The 27,641-nt window shown below is 50.1% G+C and overlaps 1 protein-coding gene across 1 annotated transcript in view; it reads right to left on the bottom strand.

Moving 5' to 3' along the window:
- Positions 1-26,874, bottom strand: part of Slc2a1 (solute carrier family 2 member 1) — a 38,024-nt gene extending 11,150 nt beyond the window's left edge. Inside the window, exons 1-2 of the mRNA XM_004670500.3 lie at positions 26,652-26,874; positions 10,012-10,107 (exon numbers count right to left, since the gene is read on the bottom strand). Of these exons, the coding sequence (XP_004670557.1) occupies positions 10,012-10,107; positions 26,652-26,669 (114 nt within the window). The 5' untranslated portion in view covers positions 26,670-26,874. The remainder of the gene's footprint in view (positions 1-10,011; positions 10,108-26,651) is intronic.
- Between the last annotated feature and the right edge of the window lie 767 nt (positions 26,875-27,641).

The raw sequence follows: 27,641 nt of genomic DNA, 5'->3' as shown, positions 1-27,641 counted from the left end.
AAACCTGGGAGTTGCCCCCGATCCTGTCATTGTCCCCCACCTCCAACCATGTCAAGGTCCTGCTGAATCTGCTTCCCGATTTACCAACTTCTTTGCCCATGCGGCATCTGCCCTGGCTTTACCTGGATTCTGCTCCCAGCTCTTCCACTCCTAAAGGCAGACCTTTTCCTACTGTTAATGGTTCCTCAGCAGGACAGTTAGAAGGAACCCTGCATGTCTCCTTGCCTGTGTGGGGAGCATTCAAGGCAAAATAACCTAGGGCAGAGACCACAGTCTGAGGTCATATGGCCTTTGTCACTTGCTTTTCTTACAGCTTTTCAAAAAGGTGAAACCAGAGGCTAGAGAGAGATCTCAGCGGTTAAAGGCGCTTGCATGCAAAGCCCGATGGCCCAAGTTTGGTTCCCTTGTACTCAGGTAAAGCAAAGCGGCCCATGCATCTGGAGTTCACTTGCAGTGGCAAGAGGCCCGGGTGTGCTCATTCCTTCTCTCTTTCTCACAAACATACTATCTACTTGCAGGTAGATAAATTAAAAAAAATTTTTTTTTGAGGTATGTTGTCTCGGGCTGGCTTCAAATGCATAGCAGTCCTCCTACCTTCTGTCTCCCAAGTGCTGGGATTAAAGGTGTGCACCACCACATCTGACAAAAATGCTATTTTCCCAAGGTGAAATCAGGGGCTGGGAGATAGCTGAGTGGATACAGTGCCAGTAGCTCAAGCCCAAAGCCGTGACTGGCTTCCGTAATCCGAGCGTGTTGATGAGATGGGAGAAGCTCAGAAGCCAGCAGTAAGTACGGCAAAGGACAATAAGGAGACAGAAACCTTGCCTCAAAGGAGGTGGACCACTGGGGAACAACACTGGAAAGCTGACCTCTGACACCTTACATGCACATGGTGTACATGCTCAACCCCGGCCCCCCCACACTCACACAGTGAACCCATTCTTGTTCTAGAGTCTCTGAGTAAATGGGTATGTGCTGGGGAGAAAAGGATGGTCCCGGTTAGATTAGCTGAGGGAAGTACCATGGTGTGCCAGCTAGCTGGGCAAACACAACACTCAACAATGAGAATGGGAGAGACCCAGCCTCAGACAAGACTGAAGTCAAGTCCAACACCCAAAAGTTGGTCTCATGACTTCCACATAGCAAGCCTGCACTTACACAAATGAACACGCACACATACAGGTGTGCACACTCACAAACACACAAAAGAGAGCTAGGGGGCTACAGAGATGGCTCAGCAATTAAAGGTACTTGCTTGCAAAGCCTGACGGCCTGCATTCAATTTCCCAGTACCCACATACAAAGTGGTACATGAGGCCCTGGCGTGCCCATACTCAACTCTCTGCTAGTTTCTCCCTCAAATGAAAATATTGAGAGCGGGCGAGCATGCTGAGGGCTAGTGGAGGTCTTTGGGCAAGCTGTTCCTTAGCACTAAGGGCAACCCCCCCCCCCACAACACTGTGAGGCTCACATGGAGAAGCAGGCAGGCTCTGTGCAGCAGGAGTCCTGGGTGGAGGCGCGCAGCAAAAGCTAGTCCTCACTCCATCCTACCCCTGGAGCTCTCCTGGGGAAGGCAGGCCTAAGGGAGACATCTCAGGACTCTGCAAAGCCACCCTCCACCAAGCCCAGGCAACCACAGATGAGGACCACATGCCAGTTCTCCTAGAGGAAGTCCCCGCTTCCTCTCTGCGGGGTGGTGTTTTGTTGTGAGGCACAGCACGTTGCCTGCACTCAGAATAAGCCGTTACTGACGTCACTGTTGCTCTCAAGGAGAAAAGCCACAGCCACCTTCAGAGGAGCAGTAAGAGGCTGAAGGGGCTCTGTGACACTGCACTTGTCGGGCATGCACTGGGGTCTGGATTTGATCCCCAGCCTATCAAAAAAATCAATCAATCAAACAAAAAAACTACAGGGGAGCAGTTGGGTGCATTTTATATAGCCAAGTGGCCAATGACTACCGAAAGGGCTGTCCAGGGTAAGGAAGAACTGAAGGCAGACCCTAGCAGTTCTGTCCCTGAGGGCACAGGCCTCAGCTTTCTAGGCTGCTAGGCATGTTCAGTTCTCATCTGTGGAAGTATGCAAGGCACAGTGACCTGCAGCAGGCAAGTCTGAGCTCACTGCTTTCCTTATAACCTTTTAACCTCTGTCTTTCTCCTATCTCTTTCTGCTTGTACATAAATAAGTATTAAAAAAAAAAAAAAGGCTGGCGATGGCTTAGCAGTTAAGGCACTTGCCTGCAGAGCCTAATGTCCCAATTCCCCAGTGCCCAAATAAAAGCCAGATGTGAGCCAGGCGTGGTGGTGCACGCCTTTAATCCCAGCACTCGGGAGGCAGAGGTAGGAGGATCCCCGTGAATCTGAGGCCACTCTGAGACTACATAGTGAATTCCAGGTCAGCCTGGGCTACAGAGTGGGATCCTACCCCGAAAAACAAAACAAAACAACAACAACAAAAAAAGCCAGATGTACAAAGTGGCACATGCATCTGGAGTTTGTCCATAGTGGGGCTGGAGGCCCTGATGTGCCCATTCTCTTTCTATCTCTCTTCTCCTTTCTCTGCTTGCAAATAAGTAAATAAAAGTATTTGCAAAAATAAATAAAATGTGAAACCTAGCCAGGCATGGTGGTACATACCCTTAACCCTGGCACTTGGTAGGCTAAGGTAAGAATCCCTATGAGTTCAAGGACAGCCTGGGCTACAGTGAGACCCTGCTTCAAAAAAAAAAAAAAAAATAAGCCGGGCGTGGTGGCGCACACCTTTAATCCCAGCACTCGGGAGGCAGAGGTAGGAGGATTGCCATGAGTTCAAGGCCACCCTGAAATGACAGAGTTAATTCCAGGTCAGCCTGGACCAGGGTGAGACCCTACCTCGAAAAAAAAAAAAAAAAAATAGGGCAGGAGGGATGGCTTAGCAGTTAAGGCATTTGCCTGCAAAGCCAAAGGACCCTGGTTCGATTCCCCAGGTTAGCCAGATGCACAAGGGGGCATGCATATCTGGAGTTTGTTTACAGTGGCTGGAGGCCCTGGCGCACCCATCCTCTCAATACCTCTTTCTCTGTCAAATTAATAAAAGAAAGGCTTCTTTTAAAATAAATAGATAAAATGTTAAGTGTTTCTTAGCTCACAGGCCATACAGAAATGGTCTGCTGGTTGTGTTGGCTATCTCGTTGAACACTAACCAAGGATCCTAAACCATTGTCAAGAGGGTTAGCTGAGAGCCTCTAGCTGGTCTTAGCACCATTCCCTGGACCCTTTCCTTTCCAGAATCTTTTTGTTATCCTCCACAGCACTCCTTCTTAACCTTCCATCCGCTCTCTTCCACTTTCTGTGTGGATGAAGGGGTGGCAGTCAGCCAGTCTTCTAGCCCTACTAAGGAGAATCAGATTGTCTGACTGTCCAAAACAGCCTAGCTTTGACCCCTGCTCCCAGAGTTGTCTCCATAACAACACAGCCACGCCCCAGGGTCAGCTGGGAGCCCAGAGCCAGTTGCTCCAGGTGGAGATGGACAGATGGCCCCACCCACTTCATCCCCAGGGACCCCCCCCCCCCTCCTTCTTTCTCTCTGGAGCCTGGGGGAAGAGACTCAGGTTAGAGCTAGAAGCTGGGCCTCAACTCACAGCAGCCAGACCACAGGCTGCTTCTTCAGAGGAGCCAGACATGACACAGCTTCTCTCCCAACCAAGGCCGGCCCGTGTCCTAACCACAGCTGCTTCCTCCCTGCTCCTGCTCCACAGCCTCCAGGGTCTCCCCTGCACACGCGCACAACACACGCATGCACACGCACACACCCCTTCATCTCACTGTGACAGCCCCAGCAGGCAAAGCCTTCTCAGCCCTCAGGATGATGTGTCTCCTCCACCCCTAAGATGAGTCACGTCCTTCCCAGGGCAGACATTGGCTCCCTGCCACAACTGGACACCCTGCACCTCTACGTCTCCCCTTGGGCTGCTGCTTTCCCTTCTGCTTCGTCACTTCCAGTGACTACAGATCCTCCTCCAGAACCTCCTTCTGGTTAACACCCCTCCTTCCTACCAAAGTGGCTCTCAGATGTCCCTCAGGGACGTTTTCTGCTGTCACACTGGCTACTGGCATCCCACAGTGCCCTGCCCAGGACAGCCCCTCACAGTACCAAAGAATCTTCCAGTATAATGTTCACAATGTCAAGGTTTAAAAACCTTGTTCCATGAACCAAAAGCCTCCTTGCCCCCTTCCCCCCACTGAGACTGTCCCATTCCCATCACTGTCCCTCAGATGGTAATGTGCTCACTCTAAACTAAACTTCCTCAGAGGCAGAGAGTCATCACTAATCAACCAAAATGCCTTTCCTAACCAAGGGCCTTGAGATGATGGGGCTGTGACAGGGTGTAATGGTGTAAGAGATTGTGCAACCGTGTGTGGGAAGTTCTTGAGATGTCTGTACATGACTGGGTTTGACTCAGCTCTGAACTCAGAGCACAAGTGACCAAATGGGTGACAACAGTAGGTACGAGAAAGGGTGTTTGATGCTCATCTCTCAGTGCCCATCTACTACAGTGGTCAAGGGCACAGAGAGCCAAGCTACTGGATTCAAACCTCAGCTCTGTTCTGTATCAGCTGAGTTTCCTTGGTGCAGCTGCATCTTTGGGGCCAACTTTCTTATAAAATGAACAGTAAGGTGCCTACCAAATGGGGTTATCACGAGGAACTAAATTACCATTTCTACAGAACAATGGACAGAATATGAGCTAGAAGGGCTCCTAGTGAAGGGTGAAGAGGGGGTCCACTAGAGTTCTTTGGATCCCCACAGAGCTAAGGAGAAACTCTCTGGGGCCTGGCTCAGTGCCGGGGGGGGGGGGGGGGGGGGGGGGACAGAGGACTGGGGTTTGGGGCAGGTCGGCCTCGCTTTCTTCTCTCACTTGCCAATCAAGGTCATGTCAGGCAAGTCATCCCCTCCCCTGCACACCGGGATCCTCCCTTGTCAAACAAGGAGGGTTGAGCCAACAGGCCACATGGCTCCTCCCAGCTGCCTCTCTGGGTTCCAAGGATGCCTCATTCTCAGAAGTGCTTGATGCTATTCTTCTGCCAGGGGACAGTTTGCAGGTTAGCCCAAAGAGGGGGGTCAGAGTGCTGTTTGCATTTGCTGGCTCCCTGTGGCCAGACTGGCCTCTTCAACGTCTTCCCTAGGGAGGGCACCCTCACTCAGTGTGGGCAGCAGAAGGGACTGGTGAGGGTGGTGCCTGCCCCAGGGTCCAGCCCCAGCTCAACCTCTGGCTGTCTGGATTTCCTTTTTCACAGGGGTACAGATGGTCTCATTCACCTGCCTTGCCAGGCTGTGGGGAAGGGGTAATTTGAAGGTTGGTGCTGTATAACACTTAAGATAATATCATGATTAATTAACCACTTCCAGGAGGAAGCCCTCCAGGCCTGTTTTTACCATAAAGCCGCAGCAGCAGAACTGGTTTCACCAATGGTGGGCAAAGCCTTTCTTCACAGGAGCCCCAACCAGCCCAACACGCTTCCTCACCGAGATCCTCTGAGCAGACCTAGGAAGTCGGGTGCCTAGAAGTTCCACAGCAGGGGCGTCTTTCCCACTGTGTCTATGCACTTTTTTTTTTAATTTTGGCCTGGGTAGCTGGTTCTCCTTGGTGTGGGGCCAATGCCCAATTCCAGGTTTCAACTGCCAAATCCTTCACAAAAGTCCTTCTTACCCTACCGCCCAAGCACAGACTGCCCTTGAAGCCTTCAACACCTGATGCAGGTGCAGCCAACTGGGAATCATAAATACGTGCAAGCACCTTCCAAGGCCCAGGCTCCTTTGCGGAAGAGGTGGAAGAAAGAATGTAAGAGCCAAAGAAAGGGTAGGACTCCTTACAACATGCTCCTCCAGACATAAAATGGCCTGGATATCCATGACCTCACAGTGCCTGACACTACCTACACAAAACCATAACAGGAGGAAAAGATGATGACATCAAAATAAAAGAGAGACTGATTGAGAAGGGGAAGGGAATATGATGGAGAGTGGAATTTCAAAGGGGAGAGTGGGGAGAGAGAGGGAATTACCATGGGATATTGTTTACAATCATGGAAGTTGTTAATAAAAAAAAATAAAGTAAAATAAATAAAAAATAAATATGTGTAAGGAAAATCCAGGTCTATAATGAACATGTACAGATATTTTCTTGTCAGCTCCAAAACAACATGGCATTTCAACTCCTGACAATAGCATTTACGAGGCCTTAAATGTAAGTAATCCAGCAGGGAGTAAGTATGTGGAAGGCTGTGCACAGATTATGGGTGTGCCATACTACTGCGCACCAGGGTCTTCAGTATACCCAAGAGATTCTGCAACCAATCCCTCATATACTTTTCCCCCACCTCTTTGGATGAGGGCAGGATGTATCCTGTTGAGTAGATGATGGAGAAGTCTTCACTGAGAGGCCCTGCTGACAGAACCGAGTCACTGTGCCTGCCTAGGACATCGGCTTCAGTGCCTACCCAACGTGGTGGCCACTCGGCCCTGCTGAAACGCTGCCCCTGAGCCACGTCTCATGTCCTCTGATCCTCTCTTCACATGTTAAACTGATCACTTATAATACGCACCTGCTTGGAAAAACTCAGGGCAGGCATGTGAGAAGTGTTTGCACAGCACAGAAATAAACAGACCAGCACCATCACTGTGCTGGGCCCGGAAACGCCACTCAACTTTGTCCTCAAGACTGGCTTCTGGAGTGACCTTTGGACAGGTGCCCCTAAATGCTCCCATGTATGCAGACTGCAGCCTCAGCTGGGCCCTCTGCACTACTCACCTGTTCTCCTATGACACCCTGGTCAGCTGTTGTGCCCGGCCCATAGAAGCGTTAACCTGTCACCTATTTCTTATTACATAGGAAGAAGCCTAGATCTAGTCACATCTTCAGAAGACTCACGTACTTCTGAGTAAACACCGGGGCCCAGGCCACTGCCCCAGCACCATTTGCCTCCTACAGGCCCCTTGACTTCCTTATCTTTTCCTCTTCTGTCTATTCCTTACATAATGTTTACAAAGGAAGCCTGCAGTGAACACGCAAGAACCCCAACAAACACCAGGCACCAAGCCTAGCCACGCAAGCCTTCCAGTCACTGGGATGACTTTTCTCCGTGTCAAATCACCCCACCCAGGACGGCCTGTCTCTATTGTCCTTCCCCTCTTCAGCACCTAATATTAAGGAGGCTCCTGCCCACGCTGCTCAACCTAACCTGCCTTGGCGACCACAGGCCACCATTCAGCAAGGCGGATGGAGGCGAGTACAGTTCCCTCTGGACATCCGGCAGCACTCCTCTACTTCACTTCTACTCACTGTTGACCAGGTGCCTATCATGGTGACAAGCATTGTCAAGGACCCAGTGGCACAGCTGTGAATGAGTCAGACAAGTACCTTTGCCCTTGAAGAACTCGGGCCTCCCTTTGACTCATGAGATGCGTGTTTCTGGGAGATATATATATATATTTGAGAGAGAGAATGAGAATGAACTCACCAGGGCCTCTAGCCACTGTAAATGAACTCCAGACACATGCACCACCTAGTGCATCTGGCTTTATGCAGGTACCGAGGAACCAAACCTGGGTCCTTAAGCTTTGCAGGCAAGTGCCTTAACCACTGAGCCACTACTCTCTAGTCCGTATTTTATGTTTTGGAGACAGAGCCTCATGTAAACCAGGCTGGCCTCACACTCCTGAGCCTCCTGCTTTCACCTCCCAAGGGTTGAGACCAGGCATGATGTCCTCTTTTCTCTGGGTTTTAGATGTTGGCTCCTCTTCTCTGGCGATATCCTCAGGGCTGATCCTCGGCTCTCTCTATTCAACAACCTCCCCTGGAGATCTTCCTTGCCACCCATGTAGACACCAGTGGCCAGCTCTCAACCCGTCTAAGCAGCAGACCCCACAACCCCAGCAAACCTCAATTCCTGCCCATCCCGTGGCATCTACCAGCTCCCGCCATGCCTGCTCCTCCCCACACCCTACATTTCCTGCATCAGAAGCCACTGTGAACCCTCTCTTGTCCTCACCTTGAACTATGACTAAATCCTGCCTGTTCTTCCTTCTCAGGATTGATTTCTGTCCACTTATGCATTAGTAGCTTTCTCCCAAGGGCCCTGACTCCGGCTCATCTTCTCAGATACAACCCCACCATGCAGGCATCTGATTCTGTTTCCTAAGATGCAGCTCTTATGCCTGCCCTCCTCCATGGGCACAATGGTTCTCAAGTGGCTGGGCCCCTCCACACTGGTAGCCAGCAGTACTGGAAAATTCAACCTTACCTACAATGTCCAAAGTGGTCCAACTTTCCCAGTCTTCCTGTGTATTCTCCTTACAGAACACATGGCTGTCTCTCCTCTGGACATTTTATTCCCTCCTCTGTAGGCCCCTGTTCACCCTCCCTGTCTGTTTCAGGAAAACAGCCTCCTCCATCCCGTTATTAGTTATGTCACTGTCACTAACACAATTACAGTCAGACACTGCTTAATGCAATAGTTCTCAATTTCAGCTGCCCATCAACATCACTCATAAATCAACATCCAAAGAGCATCTCAGGCCAATTACATCAGGATCTTGGGGTACCCAGGGGCCCTCAATGTAAAGCCAAGGTAGAGTACTCATTTCCTATTTCTTCCTCATCTGTTTTGCAGACTTTCCGTCTGTACGGGTTCCCTTAAGGGGCAGGCTCTGAAAGCACAGACAGTGGGCAGGAGACATTCTGACTGAGTACTTAGCAAAAGCAGAGCTTGGTGCTGTTCCAAGCATGGGCCCACGTCACCACATTGAGCGAGCCTGGAAAAGTCCCATCAGTGCTACTGCAGCACAGCATGACTCAGCAGCCAAGCCTTCCTGGTGACTTGCTCCCCTGTATTGGGCGTGGTCCCCTCGGCCACCCTACTAGGAAGTAGATCAGTTTTTGAATGCACACTGTCTAGTCTGCCCCCCGCCCCCACAGGCTTTTAGAGGCCGGTGTAATCCCTGTCTAGCCTCACTCACTAGCCTGGCTGGTGAGTGTCATCCTGGCAGGGGGGCTGGCAAGTTTTTTCAAGCTCCCTGCAAGCATATGGACTTTTAAAATGACAAGGCAGAGTAGGTTAGGAAGAAGGCCCCAGGCTATGAGGACAACAGAGCTTGGCTTCTGACTCCGCTATTCACTAGCCACGTGACCTTGGTCTTGTTGGTCATTTCATCAGCCTGGGCCTCAGTTTCCGGGTCTATAAAGTAGAAATCACTGCCCAACCTCATAAACAACACTGCAAAATGCCGACTACACAGGAGGGACTGTTACAGTCTCCTTTCCTGCCGCTTTTCTCTTTTCTTTTCCTCCTCTCTAAAGCAAGTAGGTTGGGCTGGAGGTGGTCACCAGGGTCCCTTCCAATCTTGACATCCAGTGAACAATCCAGGATGTGCTATGGGGAGAACAAAGTCAGCCCTATAGCCCTTGTGGTGCCCTAAGGCAAGACATCATACGTTTAACTAGCATAGGGCCTCCAGAGACAGGAGTTTCACCTGGAATTAAGAGCACTGAATGTGGACAGGCTCGAGGACCACCTGGCCAGGCTGTGCTGGGTAGCAGCTCTGTCTCCACTAGCTAATGGGCAGCAGGCAGATTCCTCCTCTCTTATTTGCAGGATGAGAGTGATAGCTATTGCCAGCCTGTCTGCCCAAGAGCACTACAATGAGCCTCAAGTGAGCTGAGCACTTTGAAAGCTCTTGGGAGACCAGAGCGCCACATAAATAAATGCAGTCTCATCATACTGAGGCTGTTCCCATTACTGTAAATGTCTGTGCTGAGTGGGAAACTAGTCCAGTTGACATACTAGGACCTTAGAATTCTGTGGCCCTGAGATTCTGGAATTCTGCCTAGGGAGGCAGATGGTCCACTGATGTCAATGATTAGAACCCCAGGAGGCAACATGAGTGTGTGTGTGTGTGTGTGTGTGTGTGTGTACACGTGCATGCGCACAGCAGAGCAACCTAGTGTTCACAGGCCAAGAATGGCACAACACTTACCTTCTGGGGGGCGTTGATGACTCCAGTGTTATAGCCAAATTGTAGGGATCCAAGCACTGCTCCTCCCACGGCCATCATAAGGCGGCCCGTCACCTTCTGCAGAGAGAAACCACATGGTCATAGGCATGTTTGAGCCCAGGCTACAATGGAGCAGGGCCAGGCCTGGCAGGTTCCCATGTTCAGATATCTTGCCCGACTCCTGGCAACAGACCTGTCCTTCTCCCAGGAAACTTGGCTACTTCCTGGCCTCGGGTGCCCAAACTTGCCCAGCTGATTTCTAGACCTTTCTCTGGGGAAAGGAAGCAGCGTCTTCTCTCTGTGCTGTTTGGTTTTGGCTAGGAAGGGAGAGGCCTTTAATCAATCTTCTGAGGTCTGATTCTCTTAACGGGGTGATGTGTACTTGGGCTTCCAGGTGGCTCCAGGGGCCAACCCTCCCGTGCCAGGGCTCAGGTGATATACATTTTATGAAAGGAGCAGCACAGGTAGGAGGAAACCCCCTGTATTTGTAGCCAAAGGTACTGGTTTGATTCTAGCCAGTATGAGGAGCAGGCTGGGTCACATTGCTGTGCTGCTCCGACACCTTCCACATGCTTGTCTGTAAAATGCAAGCGATCAGGATGGCTGGCACTATAGACACAGTGCCAACCTCCCCTTCCCCCACCATTCACAAGGCAGGAACACAACAATGCTCTTGAAGGGAGACCCTGGTTCAAGTTCAATCAGCCACCTGCAGCAGTCAGGGTTGGGGCTGAGGAACTGAACTCCCCATTCAGCATTCCCACAACAAAGCCTCCCAAACCATGAGCGTCCAGGTTTATTTATTCACAGAACAGAAATTTGGCTTTTTTAATATAAATTTATTTTTGTTTATTTTTATTTATTTGTTTGAGAGTGACAGACAGAGAAAGAGGCAGAGAGAGAGAATGGGCGCGCCAGGGCCTCCAGCCACTGCAAACGAACTCCAGATGCGTGCGCCCCCTTGTGCATCTGGCTAACGTGGGTCCTGGGGAAATTAAGTCTCGAACTGGGGTCCTGTACCGCTAAGACATCTCTCCAGCCCCACCCCGTTTTTGTTTTTGTTTTTCCAAGGTAGGGTCTTGCTCTAGTCCAGGCAGACCTGAAATTTACTATGTAGTCTCAGGGTGGCCTTGACCTCATGGTGATCCTCCTACCTCAGCCTCCTGAGTACTGGGATTAAAGGTGTACGCCACCACACCCGGCTTCAAATGTGCTCTGAACAGTATATGACCTAAGGCAAGTCAATGTGGGCCAAACTGTTCCTAAGGGACAAAGGGCTAGAGGCTGTCTCTGGATACAGAGGACACAAAGACAGCAGGAGGGAAAAGGCCAACAGGGGAAAAGGCCTTGGTTACCCACAGGTGAAAGGCCAGCAAGGTGTCCGCTTGGCTAGACAAAGAGGACTCCTTCCAGCTTTTCAAATGAGGAAGCCAAGAAAAGTGACACAGGACAGGCCCTTAGCTGTCTGTGAGAAGATGGAGCTGGGGAGGAATGCCAAAAAAAAAAAAAAAAGAAAAGAAAAGACTAGCATCACTGTGTGCACAGCATCTGTACCATGCTGGGCCAGACTCTGCAGGCTGGGAAGGGATATACAAGTTCCTAAGCCATGGAGACTCCAAGGTAGGGAAGCCGAATCTCAGATGTGCCATGGCCTCTCTGGGTCTGTTCCCCACAGAAAGAACCCAGCAGTCTTGAGCACAGCTATTAAGCAGATGTGTTCCGAGTACGGTCTTTCCATGCTCTAGAAGCCCACCGGAGGTGGCCAAAGTCACAGGAAACAGGTATTGCATCAGAGAAAGGGTTGTGTCTGCTGAGCACATGGCTCGGAGCCCGTGTGACCTCTGCTTCTCCTTGAGTGACGCTGCTCACTCATCCTGTACAACAGGGTTTCCCTCCTGTCACAGGGGACCGCATCGCCTCGAATTCCTGACCTCCATGGTCTAACTCAAAAGGCACCCCCTCCCAAGTCTTCCTTCTCTTTCTGCCGCTGCAAATCAACACCTGATGCTTATGCCACTGTTTGCATCCAGCTTACATGGGTGGCTTGGGAACTGGACTTGGAGACTGGCAAGCTTGGCAAGCAAAGGCCTTTAATGAGCCACCTTCCCAGCCCTCCTTCTCTGGACCATATAGAGCCTCCAACCAAACCCAGGGCTGCTGGTTGAGTAGCCAGTGAGCACAGTGATAAACCACTAGTGAGTTATGGTCAAGACTGGCTGTTCAGGTGACCTCTGGACTTAAGAGGCTGTGGTAAGCATCAGCAGCAGGGCTCAGTGGTGACAGCTGGGCCCCACCATGATTCTCTCTCTCTCTCTCTCTCTCTCTCTGATAAGTGATGCAAATTGGATCACAGTAGCCCAGGTATAATACTTATAATACTTAAATTGTACACAGGATATGTATTTTTCTTTTTGCCCCCCCCCCCAAGGTAGGGTCTCACTATAGGTCAGGCTGACCTGGAATTCACTATGTAGTCTCAGGGTGGCCCCAAACTTACAGCAATCCTCCTACTTCTGCCTCCCTAGTGTGCTGGGATTAAAGGTGTACACCACCATGCCCGGCCCCTTTTTTGTGTTTTTTTTTTTTTTTTTTTGAGGGTTTCACTCTAGTCCAGGCTGCTGCAGAACTCACTCCATACCACCACTACAGCTAAGATATGCATTTTTATTACACATTAGCAAAGAAACAAAATTAACAATGCAGCCAGGCATGGTGGTGCATGCCTTTAAGCTGAGCATTCTGGAGGCTGAAGTAAGAGGATTGCTATGAGTTTCAGGTCAACCTGGGCTACAGTGAGACTCTGCCTTGGGGGGGGGGGAGGGAATTAAAAAAAATTAATTAGCAATGAAAAACTATGATTGAATGAGGTATGACATAGTTACATAGAATATGTAAATAAGTCAGCATGTACTGGTTTTAAAAGGCCTCCAAGTTACAGTGTCAAATAAGTAAACATACTTTGGGCTGGAGAGATGGTTTAGTGGTTAAGGCACTTGGCTACAAAGCCAAAGGACCCAGGTTCAATTCCCCAGCACCCATGTAAGCCATCTGCACAAAGTGGCACATGCGTCTGGAATTTGTATGCAGTGGCTAGAGGCCCTGATGCACCCATTCTCTGTCTCTCTCGCTCTCAGATATATATCTGCCTCTTTCTCTATCTCCCTCAAATAAATAAAAATTAAAAAAGAAAAGAAGCCGGGTGTGGTGGCACACTCCTTTAATCCCAGCACTTGGGAGGCAGGGGTAGGAGGATCGCCATGAGTTCAAGGCCACCCTGAGACTACAAAGTGAATTCCAGGTCAGCCTGAGCTAAAGTGAAACCCTACCTCAAAAAACAAAACAAGAAAGAGAGAGAGAGAAAAGAAAACAAACTTCTTGGAAAATAAATAATATCAAAATAGAAGAGAGAGTAGCTGGGAAGAAGGGATTCAGTGGAGGGGAAGAGAGAAGGTTGTGGGAGGGGACTGTGATCACATTATGTTGTCTATATATGGAAACTATCAACTGTCCAGTGGGAAGTCAGGTTACTGAGGGAATGCCTTTGACATTGATACCCTTGCTCTTTCCTGCTTCTCTTTTCTTCCAAATCTTCATGAGGTGGACATCTTCCTCTCATGATGGACTGCCTCACCACAAGCCCACACAAACGTGAATACAAACCTCTGAAATAGTAAGCCAAAATAAAACTTTCTTCCTTTTAAAAAGAAAAAAAAGTTTCAGGGCAGGGTATGTGTTGCTATGGTTAAAAGAAAATTGGAGGGTGTGGAATATGTACATCTACTTAAAAGAACATACATGAAAGGTAATGATGCACTTCTGATTTTTTCGAGGTAGGGTCTCACTGTAGCCCCGGTTGAACTGGACCTTACTTGGTGGTCCCAGGCTGGCCTCAAACTGATGGCACTCCTTCTACCTCAGCCTCTGGGCTGGGATCAAAGATGTGCATGCACCACCATGCCTGGTGGAGACTACATTTTATAAACCCTTTTGCGTTTCTTGAATTCTGAGCCATAAAAATGATATCACCCATCCAAAATACACTTTTAGAGACTAGAGGGGCGGCTCAGTGGTTGAAGGTGCTTGCTTGCAAAATACATTTTTCTACGCTTTGAGATTTCACATCACTTAGAACAAAGCAATCGAAAGAAAAAAAGGAAGAGAAAAGAGAATCACACAATGATTCATGGGTCTGGCAACAAATGATGCAAGCAGAGCACAAGTGAATAATGCGGGCGCAGGGGCTGGGTACTCTGGCTGTGGGACTTTGTTCACCTGAGTCTGTCTCTGACAGGACAGAGGTCCTGACACCTCTGAAGTCATTCTTGAGACCTTGTTGAGCAGCCCCTGGAGGGAGTGCTGCTAGAGTGCAAGGACAAACCCCTCTGTAGGTTTTACCAGTGGCAGGTGAAGTTTTAACTCCACTTTAGAAAGCCTGACTACCAAACACGAGGTTATATTCACATGCTGTGCCCAGGCTGGCTGGTGCATTAGAACTCACTGAAGTACTCAATGACCCGTGCCTGAGGCCCACGGATGAGGTCTGGCCCTGATAGAGAGGGGGTTAGCAGTCCAGTGGGCACCAGTGGGGAAGCAGACAGAGACCACCTGAGGCCACTGGCATCTGGCTTTCATTCAATGGTGGTATGAAGAACTGAGGGAATCCTGGAGAGAAACACTTCTAATTTTGCTCAGGGCCAAATCAAAGATGAGTTCCCTGGAGGTGACATTGGTGTTGGGCTGTGAAGGACAAGCAGGGCCTCTTCTCTGCCAAGTGGGAAAGCAGAAGCAAGACTACATTCCAGGTAGACAGAACAGTATGTGCAAAGGGAAGAAAGGGGGACCAATGCAGCCAGGTTAAGAAGCTGGGTGCCCAGGATGGCAATGTGAGCAGCAGGAAAGGAACAGAGCCCCCCCGCCCCTTGGAGGCTGGGGGCACCAGGCTCACTCACATGCTCCTGCCACCTCCTCCATGCCACACCCAGCTTGATCCTGCTGGACTTGGAGCTGAGATCTAAGGCAGCCCTGTCTCTAGGCCTCAGTTTCCTTACCTAAGAAATGGGGACTGAGTTTCTTCCTTAAAGAGTTGCTGTCAAGTTCTATTATCAGTGTCCATCAAGGGACCTGGGAAATTTCAATCAACAAGTGTTTCCTGAATGAGGTAAGGACAGGAAGCCACCCTCAACTGGGCCACCATCACTCATCTGCCTCCTCCAGCTTGTGGCTGAAATAGAAATGCAGTCATGAAATCAGTTCATGACATGTATTTATTTAGGTGCCAAACTAATGTCATGGCAATGAGAAGGGGGACAAACCCCATCCTCTGAGGATGGGGCGACCTTCCAGAACATTTCAAGCCTTTGCCCTTGCTCTATCTTTTGTAGTCTCCTGCTTAATAGACCCCATAAGAACTTGTAAAGAATGAAACCTATGGAGCTGGAGATACGGTTCAGCAATTAAAGGCACTTGCTTGCAAAGCCTGCTGGCCTGGGTTTGATTCCTCAGTATCCATGTAAAGCCAGATAAACAAAGTGGTACATGCATCTGGAGTTCGTTTGCAGCGGCAAGAGGTCCTGGCACACCCATTTTTCCATATCTCATTTTCTCTCCCTGTCTACCTGATTATATATAAATAAATAACTAAATAAATAAAAGAGCTGGGCATGGTGCTGCATGCCCTTAATCACAGCACTTAGGAGTTTGAGGTAGGAGGATTGCCATGAGCTTGAGGCCAGTCTGAGACTATATACTGAATTCCCAGGTCAGGCTGGGCTAGAGCGAGACCCTACCTCAAGAAACAAACAAAAAAAACCAGATAGACTGGAACCTAGCTTAACATCATCTCTGTAGCCCAAGGTGGGGAATAGCAAAGAACAGCTATAAACAGAAAGCCCAACACTTCTCAATCTCATTTTTGGGTAAAACTGGTTCTATGTATATTTTACCAGAACAGAGCTCATCCTAACTTAGGCATTTACAAAGTCTGCTGAACGCTAGAATCAGAGCTCTGAGAGGTCAGAAACTGAAAAGAGACAAATCACCCACGAGCCCTTACTGCAAACTCACAGGACTGTAGCAGAGACCTTTGAGTCAGATTCACTGAGTTCAAATCCTAACTTAGGAGCCCCCTATGCTCTTGGTTTACCAACAGCTATGCTCAGGCCTTGCCTTATCCTACAGGAGGTGCTTTTGTGTCCCCTCTCTCAGCTCTGGGTCTGGGGCCCACAGAGCACTCTCTCTTCTGGGAAGTGATGGGTGAAGAGTTATCTACAGGGAACTCACCTCCCATACACTGGGATGATGGATGGCCCTGGCCACAATGCATAACCTGTAAGCATCGTGTCCTTTTGACTCTGCCTGTGTACCCTTCCTTGGCATAGTGCTCTGGGCCTGGGCTCTTCCTGTAGCAGGCTCTCAAGTCAATATTGGCAGAAGGTGGGAGGGCACGTGGCACTGCCACTAAGTGGCAGGGGCAGGGCGTTCCCTGTGGGAGGAGGGTCCCAGCTGAATGTCACTCAATCATGTCCTCTTCCCATGGCTTCCTGCAAGGTTTTAGAGGTACGCTGGAGCATGGCTTTGTAATGGTTGGTGCAGCGCTCTAAGGAGGGGGGGGAGGAAGTTCAGCAAGGATCAGACAATCATCAAGAGACCCCTTTTCACCTACATGCATTTGTTAGTATTTCATTTGGAGCCCAGAGAGATGGCTTAGCAATAAAAGCGCTTGCTTGCAAAGCCTCCTGGTCTAGGCTTTCAATTCCCCTGTTCAGTTCTCCTGTACCCACACAAAGCTAGATGTGCAAAGTGACACATGCATCTGGGGTTCATTTGCAGTGGCTAGAGGCTCTAGTGTGCCCATCCTCCCTCCCTCTCTCTCCTGCTGCTTGCAAATAATCTTTTTTGTTGTTGTTTTTTGGGGTAGGGTTTCACACTAGCCCAGGCTAACCCATAATTCACCATGTAGTCTCAGGGTATCCTTGAACTCATGGTAATACTCCTACCTCTGCTTCCTGAATGCTGGGATTAAAGGTGTGCACCACCATGCCCAGCAATAAACAAATTATTTTTAAAAGTTTATTTTAACAAAGTTCTGAGCATCAAAAGAAAAAAGAAGCGGTAGAACAAACTGGAAAGATAGCTTAGTTGTGAAGGCACTTGCTGGCAAAGCCAAAGGACCCAGGTTCAATTCCCCAGTACCCACATAAAGTCAGATGCACAAGGAGGCGCATGTGTCTCAAGTTTTGTTGTTTTTTTTTTTTTCGAGGTAGGGTCTCACTCTAGCTGAGGCTGACCTGGAATTCACAATGGAGTCTCAGGGTGGCCTCAAACTCACAGCAATCCTCCTACCTCTGCCTCCCCAGTGCTGGAATTAAAGGCATGAGCCACCACGCCTGGCTGAAGTTTGCTTGCAGTGGCGGGAGGCCCTGGTGCACCCATTCTCTCTATGTGCCTCTTTCTCTCTCAAGTAAATTTTTTTTTTTTTAAAGAAACCTAAGAAATTACAAAATGCAGTGCAGTGCTCACTTGATAGCTAAGGAGCCCAAGGCTGGAGAACAGGTGCCCAGATTCCTCAGCAAACAAAAGCTAGGGCCAGGACTTGCTTTCTCTGGACTGATGTTACCTTCTGACCCCTCAAACCTACCAAGCTTGTCAAGAAGAGTGATGGTCTTAGTCACAGGAGCCTGACCTTCAGGTGACCTCTTCTTGAAGCCATTTCCGTCAAGCTTTCTAACGATGTCAAGCATGACTGGGTCTCTGGGCACCCTGCAGTGTCCTGGGAGGCCGAAGGTGCTTATAAATCTTCAAAGGGGAGCTGGGGACCTCATCCGCGTCACCAACAGGGTGCCAGGCATCTTGGTGGGGCTGCTCTCACATTCAGATTTAACCTCCAGGATCCACTCTAGGAGCTATGATTAAGAAAAGGCTCCCTGCACTTTATTTTTCTTTATACTACTCACCACCTGACACATCACATATATTTATATGTAACGAAGTGAACACTCCACAGGAGAAAATGGGAGGGAAAAGCTCTTATCCTGAGGGTCTTGGGCTCCTTTGATGCTTCAAATGGAAGAGTGGTGTCTCTAATATGACATGCTGTGTGTCCTTTCTTGTCCCCCCCTCCACACTCCCGTTTCCAGGCACCTGTAGGAAATACCATTTCTACCTGGTGCTTTCCATGCAGGTCAAATTCCATTCTAGCAATTCTCTAGGTCTTGTCGGTCCTGACCTTAGGACCTAGGCTCAGAAACTTTGGCCACTTCTGTTGGATTTTGCTGTAAGCCAAGGCTGGCTAAGGAGCCAGATCCAATCCACCGCTAAGAATGAGCTTTACATTTCTTCTTTGGAAAAAAAAAAAATATATATATATATAAATATATAAATATATATATATATATTTCATATATGTATATATATTACATTACTGACAGAACAAGTTTATTAAGAGAGAATTTAACCTTTTTTTTTTTTTTTTTTTTACTATTTTTAATAACTCTTTTGGGAAAAAAATTGCCAAGGATTTCAAGTATCAAAACTCAAGTCTTGGGCTGGAGAGATAGCTTAGCGGTTAAGCACTTGCCTGTGAAGTCTAAGGACCCCAGTTCGAGGCTTGTTTCCCCAGGACCCACATTAGCCAGATGCACAAGGGGGCGCGCGCGTCTGGAGTTCGTTTGCAGTGGCTGGAAGCCCTGGCGCCCCATTCTCTCTCTATCTGTCTCTCCCTCTCTCTCTGTCACTTTCAAATAAATAAATAAAAAATGAACAAAAACTATTTTTTAAAAAACTCGTCTTTGTTTTACCTGAAGCCCAAGCTTATTTGAACATTAATTACTTATTTTTCTTTTTATTAAGTAGAAACTATATGGATACATCATGTGCTGGTACCATCATCTGCCTCCTCCCTGCCCCCACTGCCTCCTTAGTGAGGTTGCTGGTATTCACCATGGAGTTGTGGGTCATGGGTTGCAAGAGCAATAGTCAGTCATGGGGGCGGAATGCCTCTGTATATTCTCTCCTACCTTTACACTTTTAAGGAACTGAGGAGAAAAATACACTAAGTTATATTAATTCAAATTTCCATGGCCATTAATAAAGTTTTATTGGCCCACGGCCATATTCATTTGCACAGCTATTTGAGGCATAACAGTTCAGCTGTGGTAGAGGCAGCCAGAGTTCTTAAGGCCCACAAAGCCAATAATATTTACTATCTGGACCTTTATAGAATATGTGTCTGGGGTTGGAGAGATGGTTTAGTGGTTAAGGCATTTGCCTACAAAGCCAAAGGACCCAGGTTCGAATCCTCAGGACCCATATAAACCATATGCACAAGATGGTACATGTGTCTGGAGTTCGTTGGCAGTGGCTAAAGGTCTTGGCATACCCATTCTCTTCCCTCCCCCCCCTTTCTCTATCTCTCTCAAATAAATAATAGATAAATAAAAAGTAAAAAGAAAATTGTCTAATTTTAAGTCCCAGATCCCCTAAGCTGACAAGGTGTTCTTCCCCTAATGGGATGGGCAGAGCAAATGAACTGCCTCCCTGGGCTGTGCGTGCACAGGCTCTCGGTCAGCACCTGGGCCCTAGAGAAGCTGACCTCCCTCAGGCCATACATACATTCGTTGGGGAGATTCAGCTGAGGTGAAATGAATTTGTAATTTGCTAAGACTGGACATAGAAGGTCAGGGCCACTCAGCAAACATGTTTAAACCCCAGCTCCTCCGCTTTTGTGATTATGACTTTCTCCTACAGCTTCACTTCTCTATAACAGGTTTTTCTTTAAAAAAAAAAAAAATTTTTTTTTATTTAGTTGAGAAGGAGAGAAGAACCTGGGCATACCAGGTCCTCCTGCCATTGAAAACAAACTTCAGACACATGTGTCACTTTTGCCAGGCTGTCCGGCTTTGCAAACAAGTGCCTAGCTCCTCAGCCCCATAGGAGGTTTTTCTAAGATAAGTGAAGATTATGAATGAATCCATGTTCTTAATTCTGTCCTACCTAGTTAGTGGGGTTTCAGCACAGGCTAAAGCAAACCTCTGCCTATGCAATCTAATATTTTAGTTCAGGGCCAGGGTAGAAAATCAATATATGTAATGTATCAGGTGGTGAGTAGTGTGAAAAAAATAAAGTGCAGGGGGAGCTGTTTCTTAATCATGGCAAGGCACGTCTGCAATGGAATACTAAGCATCTGTTGGAAAGAATGCAACACATCTGTATGTTCATGAAATGAATAGAGCCCCAGGGGAGATTGTTAAATGAAAAAAAAAATATCAAGGTACAATGTCTACAATATCCATGTGAGCAAGGGGGAGTTAATGAATTTGCGCAGTTACACCTGCCGTGTGTAGAGTATTTACCTCGGGTTGGCGAGCGGGGTGAGCTGCGCGGCACACACAGGAGTGTGAACACTGCACATGGGCGTGCATATGCTCAGGCACAAAAGGAACTCTCTGTGGGTAAGTAACTGTGACAAACAGGAGAGAGGAGGCATTTATTCTTTCACTTTTAAGCTTCTTAATTGGTTCCATTACTTTTTTTTTTTTTTTTAGTCCAATCTTTATTTTCCAGTCACATCTGAGAATTTTATTGGCCACAGCAACAGAGCCAGGGCCTGGCAGGCCCAGTACACTGCCTTCCAGAAGCGATGGGGAAAATGCCAATCCCACAATGCAGAGCTCTCTGAAGAGTTTTAAAAATATTTTTGTTTATTTATTTGCCAGCAGGGAGGGAAAAAATGAATATGGGCACTGGGGAATGAAACCCAGGTCATTAGGCTTTACAGGCCAGCATCTGAACCACTGAGCCATCTCTCCAGCCCTATCTGAAGGTTTTACATAGCTGGGAGACCAAAGGTTGCTTCCCAGATGCATAACAGTGTCAACTTTTTTGTCTTTTTTTCCTGAGGTAGGTCTTGCTCTAGCCCAGGCTGACCTGGAATTCACTATGTAATCCCAGGGTGGCCTCAGACTCATGGCAATCCTACTTCTGCCTCCTGAGAACTGAGATTAAAGGCATATGCCACCATATCAAGCTAAAATTCCTTTTTTAAAAAAATGTATTTATGTGTAAGCATGTGTGCATGTGTGTATAGGTTCACCAGGGTCTCTTGCTGCTGCAAATAAACACATCACCACTATGGTGCATTCAACTTTACACGGGTACTGGGGAAGCCAACCTGGGCCATCATGCTTCACAAACAGTGCCTTTAACAGCCGAGCCATCTCCCCAGTCCTGAAAAAAAGAAGTTAGTGTCCAGTGGAAAGATGACACTTGAATTCATTCATTTGAATGAAGCACTCAGGCCAGGTGGGGCAACCTCACTGGTCGGGGCTGAATGGGTGAGAGGTGGATCCAGCTGTCTGTGGCATGGGGAGGGTAGGAGCAAGGACGGGGCTAACAGGGTACAGAACTCGGACACTGGATTCCTAAGATCGACTGCTGAGAGGCAGCTGCCCTGCCTGGGCACGTGACAGGTTAGCGGCTCGGGAGTGAGCAGTAGGGTGGTCTTCACATCATATTCTGTGACTGGTTGGCTCACACAGGGACTTCTTTATGGAAGAGATGAGAATGCTAGATAAACCAACCAGGCCAAGTATCTAAGTGAGGATGAGGAGGCGACAATGCCTCAAAACAGCTCGAGCTGCTGGGTGGCACCAGCACACTGATGCTGCCCGCAAAGCTGGCTGCTAGGTCACTGAGGCCCACACTCAGGCCAGCCCTGGGCTAGAGAAAACTCCTACAGGGGCTGACGCTGAGGACTGTCGGTCACTAAGGTGCTATAGATGGAGGAGAGGCAAGCCATGACCACTGGGATGAATGCTAGATTCCCACAGCCAGCTCTGGCTATGTGACAGACATGGCTTGTCATGGTAGTGGAGCCCTTGGTGTGGCACAGGCTGTGCAAGGAAGGTGAGACGAATTCAGAGCGGCCCAGACATAGACCAAGACCCTGGAGGGTAGCGCTGGCACACCAGAGGCCACCGCAAGCCATCGCACACAAGGAAGCCGAGAAATGCACGGGCCAGAAGCGGGATGGCAGCACCGCTGACAAACTCCTTTAGCTGGAGCCCGGCCATAAGAAAGTCCCCCTGTCCTTCCAGCAGAGGGCCTTCCAGCCGCCTGGCCTATCTGTGGGCCCCTCTCTGCTGTGAGCACTGGCCTGGGTTCCCCAGCACTCCTCGGGCCTGCTGCATAGATCCCTCGCTACCAGCGAGCCTCAGTGCAGCTGACCCACAAGGATGGGGAACGTGTGACCAGGTCAAAGGTAAAGCAGTTTTGGGTGTGGGACAGGGGACATGAGCTGTGGCCTAAGCAATCTGGACGGATGTGCTATGCAGCGCATATACCGTCCAGCAGATGCTTCGGTAGCCAAAGACTCCCATCAGCAAGAGCAGGTCTCCCTTCTCAGGATATCAATTATCAAAGTCTTGGGGAAGGGCGGGCAGCAAAATTGTGAAGCACTAACTTTCCTTCCACTCAGGTTTGATGACCCGGGAGCCCTAGGCTCAGTTACTGCAAAGCCCAAATGTTTATAAATCAACAACGGCCAGGCCTGGTGGCTGGATGACAGGGCCTCAGGCTCCACTCCACCCCTCCCTCAGAGGGAGCTAACAATTGAAGATTTGTTTAGAGCTGGGGCTGGGCCTGCCAGCCACGACCCAGCCTCTCTGAGCCCATGAGTCTAGCCAGGAGCCTTCCTGCCTTCCACCATCCTGAGGACAGTGGTTTCCAGACTGAGTGGCTTTGTCACCTCTATACCCAGGAGTGCAGTGAGGGGAAAGGCGGCAGGCCCTAAGCCAACGCTGCACACTTTCCCCTTTGTTCCAGGCTCCCCAGCACTGCCAATCTGGAAGAAGGGGAAGAAGCTTGATGCTGGTACCCTTGGTTCAGGAGCAGAGCTCTGGGCCTTAACACCTTGTGACCAGAAGGCACTAGACAAAGCTGAGCTCCCTGAAGTCACAAGCTGATTAGGGGGATTTGGGGCTGACCCAGCCTGGCGGCAGGTAGGATTGAATCCATCAGCCCTAGACAAGGACCATAGGGCTGTTTAGATCGTATGGCCAAGCTGGTCGCACAAAGGGTCTTTCCACCTAACAGCAGCCCATGCCCTGACTGAACACCTTTATATCATACTCTGTGGTTGGTAGGCTCACACAGGGACTTCTTTATGGAAAAGATGAGACTCATCACACACTCACCAGAGATAAGGAAGCCTCTATTTTATAGAAAAAGGAAATGAGGCTCCCAAGAAAACCACTTCCCCAAGGTCAGAGCTTCATTTCCCTTCACAGAAGGTGCTAGTTGCACAGCTATAGCTAATGCAGCCCTCAGATTCCCACTGCAGCCAGAAAAGGCTTGGAAGGCCTGGGGACTTCTGCCCATGTGCAGGGGTCAGGGAATAGCACAGAACACAGACTAGAGAACCACCCTGTTCCCGCTCTCACAGAACACCTCAAATCTTTCCACAGCCTTGTCTTTGACTTCCTTGTCTCAGTTTCCCCATCTATTCAATAGAGGACGAAGCTATAGCGGGAAAAGTCTCTTCTTACTGGTCCTTGAAGCACGTGCCATCTGAAAAGGCTGGCAGTGTGCTTCTGGTATAAGGTCACTGTGTGACCTTGAACAGTCATTTTTCATTGTACCTTGAGGTCATCGTGGCATACATCTCCCTCACAAGACAGTTGTGAGGGTTCCAGAAGAAAACAGACGCAAGTGCTCTACCACCGAGCTAGACCCCTAGTCCTGCTTTCTTTTTTCACTACCTAGAAGTTGATCCAAATACAGGCAGGCAACTGGGGAAGAGAAGTCTCTAAAGTCTGTTCAGCAGCCACAATGAGGCTGCCTTGCTCTGGACCTGTCACTCTCTCACCCACGTCCCATCTCTGCACCAGCTTCCTGACCAGTGAGAGCTTCAATGCCTTCCTTGATTGTGGGTAACCCAGAATTTGGCATCTTGGATCCCCCAAAGCTCATGCTGCCAGAATGCCAAACTTCTGAATAGAAGCTGAGGCCCAAGCACAGGTTACCCAGGCTCACATGGAAGTCCAAAGAAGCAAGGAAAGTTTACGAAGCCTCTATGGAGGGCAGACACCCACATTTTTTCTGCATCCTTATGCCTTAATGAATGGAATTTTGTTCCGAAGATGAGGCAGTTCAACTACGTGGGGATTCAAAAACCACACTTGCACCAGGCGTGGTGGCGCATTCCTTTAATCCCAGCACTCGGGAGGCAGAGGTAGGAGGATCGCTGTGGGCTCAAGGCCACCCTGAGACTACGTAGTGAATTCCAGGTCAGCCTGGGCTACAGCGAGACCCTACCTTCCTATCTTGGGTGGGAGGAGGGGGAACATGCTTGCAAGACTTCAGAACCTACATTCTTTGTACTACCAGGGGCTGAGAAACCCTAACTTTAAATTTCTCCTGTTTGGGGAGCAAAGACTGATCGGTGAAATACAGCATATCCAAGACTAGCCTGGGGAGTTGGCCACAAAGGACGAGATGAGACATGTGGGGTAGGGCTCATCCCTGAGGCTGGCCAGGGGTTCCACCTGTCCCCCTCCCTACTTGCTACTCAACTCATTAAGCTCATGGCACACTGAGACGAAGAGGAACACAGCAGAACCCAAGATTCAGACAGACATGCGCATCAAGGGAGACTCAGTTCAACATCTGGCACAGGAGGCTGTGGCACTGATCAAATCCGCAGTCTCCAAAGGGAATGGCTTTATTCCAGAAGGTACACACAGAGAAACTAGAAAAAAAATATTTACTGTAACTGCTCCTTTGTACGTTGAGATTTCTATTTAATATATGCACACAATCTACTAGTATAACAATATTAGCACATGAACTCATAAATATAGATAAACCTCTAGAGAAGTATGCCAAAACGATTTCTAGATGGAGCTACAGGGGCAAAGTTGGGAGAGCACCCACCCAAGCTACTGCAGCGTTTATGCCAGATGCACGAGGGCTGCCCTTGACATTAGGCTAATTCACTCTCTTCTCCACTTAAAAGTCAAGAAACGCTGGTGAAAAGTGCAAACTAAAATGAAAGACCTTTCTGGGTTTTTTGTTTGTTTGTTTGTTTGTTTTTTTCGAGGTAGGATCTCACTCTAACCCAGGCTGACCTGGAACTCGCTCTGTAGTCCCACAGACTGGCATCGAACTCAGCACTCCTTCTATCTCTACCTCCCAAGTGCTGGGATTACACCCGGTTTATGAAAGATCTTTCTGACTGGCTTGGACTCGAATCCCGTTTAGTCTCTTTGGATTTGAGGAAAATTACTTCCCTTCTTTCTAGTCCTGGGGAAGGGGGACGGTGAAGAGCCACAGCAGTATTATATAGCTAATGGCAGGGGAAAGCATTTTAGCTCTGAGATAACACAGTAAAGTTTTGGACTCTCAGGCTCAGCCTCTGTCTCCAGGTGATCGATTCTTCTCTATTTTTATTTAGTTACACCCTAACCCTGTGGCGCTCCTGTGACTGTCAGAGTGTGACGGTTGGGTGCCACCCCCGAGATTCCTCCAAATTTCACTTCAAGCCAGAGGGCCAAAGCAGGATGCAGCAACTCGGAGAGGCCTGAGATCACTCTGCTGGGTCCCACCGTACATCTCCACTGCCTTTTAGTCCGGTGCCCATTGTCCCTTATTAAAATTTTTACAAAAGGGGCAGGGGGAACGGGCATTTTGGTGCTTTCCGACATGGGAAAATCCAAGTAGATAAGGCAGTGTTTTAAGCGAAAAAGTGACATATTCTAGACAAAATGAAGGGTCGACAGAGATAAGAAAATATATTTCACACACCCCCAGGAGGGACTCAATAAAGTGCCACAAAGTCTTCTGCGGGGTAAGCGTGTACACAGGAGAGAAGGGGACAGTCGTTTGGCCCGGAAAAGGATGCTGCGTTCTTAGAGGGCTGCGTCCAGCGTCCCTGACCCCCAGGCGCGCGCTCTTCCCGCTCTGCTCCAGCCCCGGGCTCGGCCTCCACGGAGCGCATCTCCCCGGAACTTGGCGCAGGCTCGGGGGACCCCCGCAGTACTCGGAAAGAGGAGCCTGGGAGACCGAAGCCGGCACCCGCGCGCTCGGGCTCGGCCTGAAGGAAGTGCCTTCCGCCTCGACACCACGGAGGAGGCCCGGGAAGACGCCTCCAGCCCAGCCGGAGCCCGGGCGAAGGGAGCGGCGGCCGCGATCGCGCGGGGCTCCGGGCGGGTCCCGCCTCCAGCGCGCGGGGGCCGGGGCCGGGGCCGGGCTGGGGGCTCGACCCCGCTCAGCCAATGGGGCGCCGCGCTCCGGCCCCCTCCCCCGCCCCGGGAGGAGCCGCGGCCGCCGAGGCCGTGCGCGACGTGCCGCGCCGGGGGCCCCCGAATCCCCGGCCCCCGCCGAGCAGCACGGACCGCGCGGCGTCTCCGGAAGGAAGCCGGGGACTCGCGCGCGGGGCGTCGCCAACCACGCACGCGGCGTCCTCCCGCCCGCCCGCCGGCCGGCGCTGCAAAGCCCATCGCTGCGGCGCGCGGGGCCCTGGCTGTGCGCCCCGGGATCCGCGCCGAGCCAGGTTCCCGAAGCCGGGCCGAGAGATCCGGCTGGGTCCCCGACCCGCTTTGTTCCGGGCCGATACGCGCCACACTCACCTTGCTGCTGGCATCCATGGCTCGCGCTGGTGGCTCGGGCTGTGCTCCGGGCACCGGTCCTTGAGACTTCGGCGGCGATCCTACCTTCTTCCGTCACCTGACTCTGCCTCTCTCACTCCGTCACTCACTCAGGTCCCCCGGCCCTCCACCTGAACTCCCGCGGGCGCTACCTCTCCTCCGAGAGCGCGCGGACCCGGCGTTTATAGGACCCCAGCTATTGGCTGGTGTGTCAAGGGTTCTGGGGCGGGGCCTGGGGCCGAGCACGTCCGGGGCGGGGCTCAGAGGGGAGGAGGGGAGGGGAGGGGAGGAGGGTTCCCGGCCGCAGCCTCGCCCTGGCTGCCGGGACACCTCTGTTCCCAGTGCGCGGCGGGGACCCGTGGGGGGCGCTCGCTGTGTGGCCCTGGGCAGGGGCGCGCACCTCTCAGTCTGGGCGGCCGCTGCGTGCCAGACTGTAAAGAAAGCTAGGATCGCGTAGGGTAGCGCTTAAGAGCAAGGACCCTACCTTCCTCACTGTGCTGCTGGATAACTGTGTTAAACTGAGGAATGCATAACAATAGTGCAACCTCCTAGGTAGGTGTTGAAGATTAAGCGAGTTAATATGTGGAAGGCATTTACAGCTGCGTCTGTTACGTGGGAAGTATTAAGTTTATTAGATTGGTTTCTCCCTGGTCCGCTTTCCACTCTCCACATTGTTGCTCCCAAGCCGAGCCCATCTTTCACCTGGTCAGTTACGCCCACCCACCCCTTCTCTGGGCTATAAAGTGGTCCCCTTGACTCCTCCCTCATCTGCGGACTCTACCTAAGTGTGAAGAGGTGAGAGGCCAGGTGGCTAAATGTTTAAGGACACAGGAGACGTTGGCATTGAACCAGCTCACCTATAAACCGGCCCTAGCTGAGCGGGGTCAAGCTCCAGGCTCCATGAGCCACAGTTTTCGTCTGGGTAAAAGGGAATTTGTAACAAACCCTGGGCTATTCTGAGAGTCACGACTT

Source organism: Jaculus jaculus, chromosome 5, assembly GCF_020740685.1.
Source record: "Jaculus jaculus isolate mJacJac1 chromosome 5, mJacJac1.mat.Y.cur, whole genome shotgun sequence".
NCBI classification, from domain to species: domain Eukaryota; kingdom Metazoa; phylum Chordata; class Mammalia; order Rodentia; family Dipodidae; genus Jaculus; species Jaculus jaculus.
This window is presented reverse-complemented; position numbering and strand designations above follow the sequence as displayed.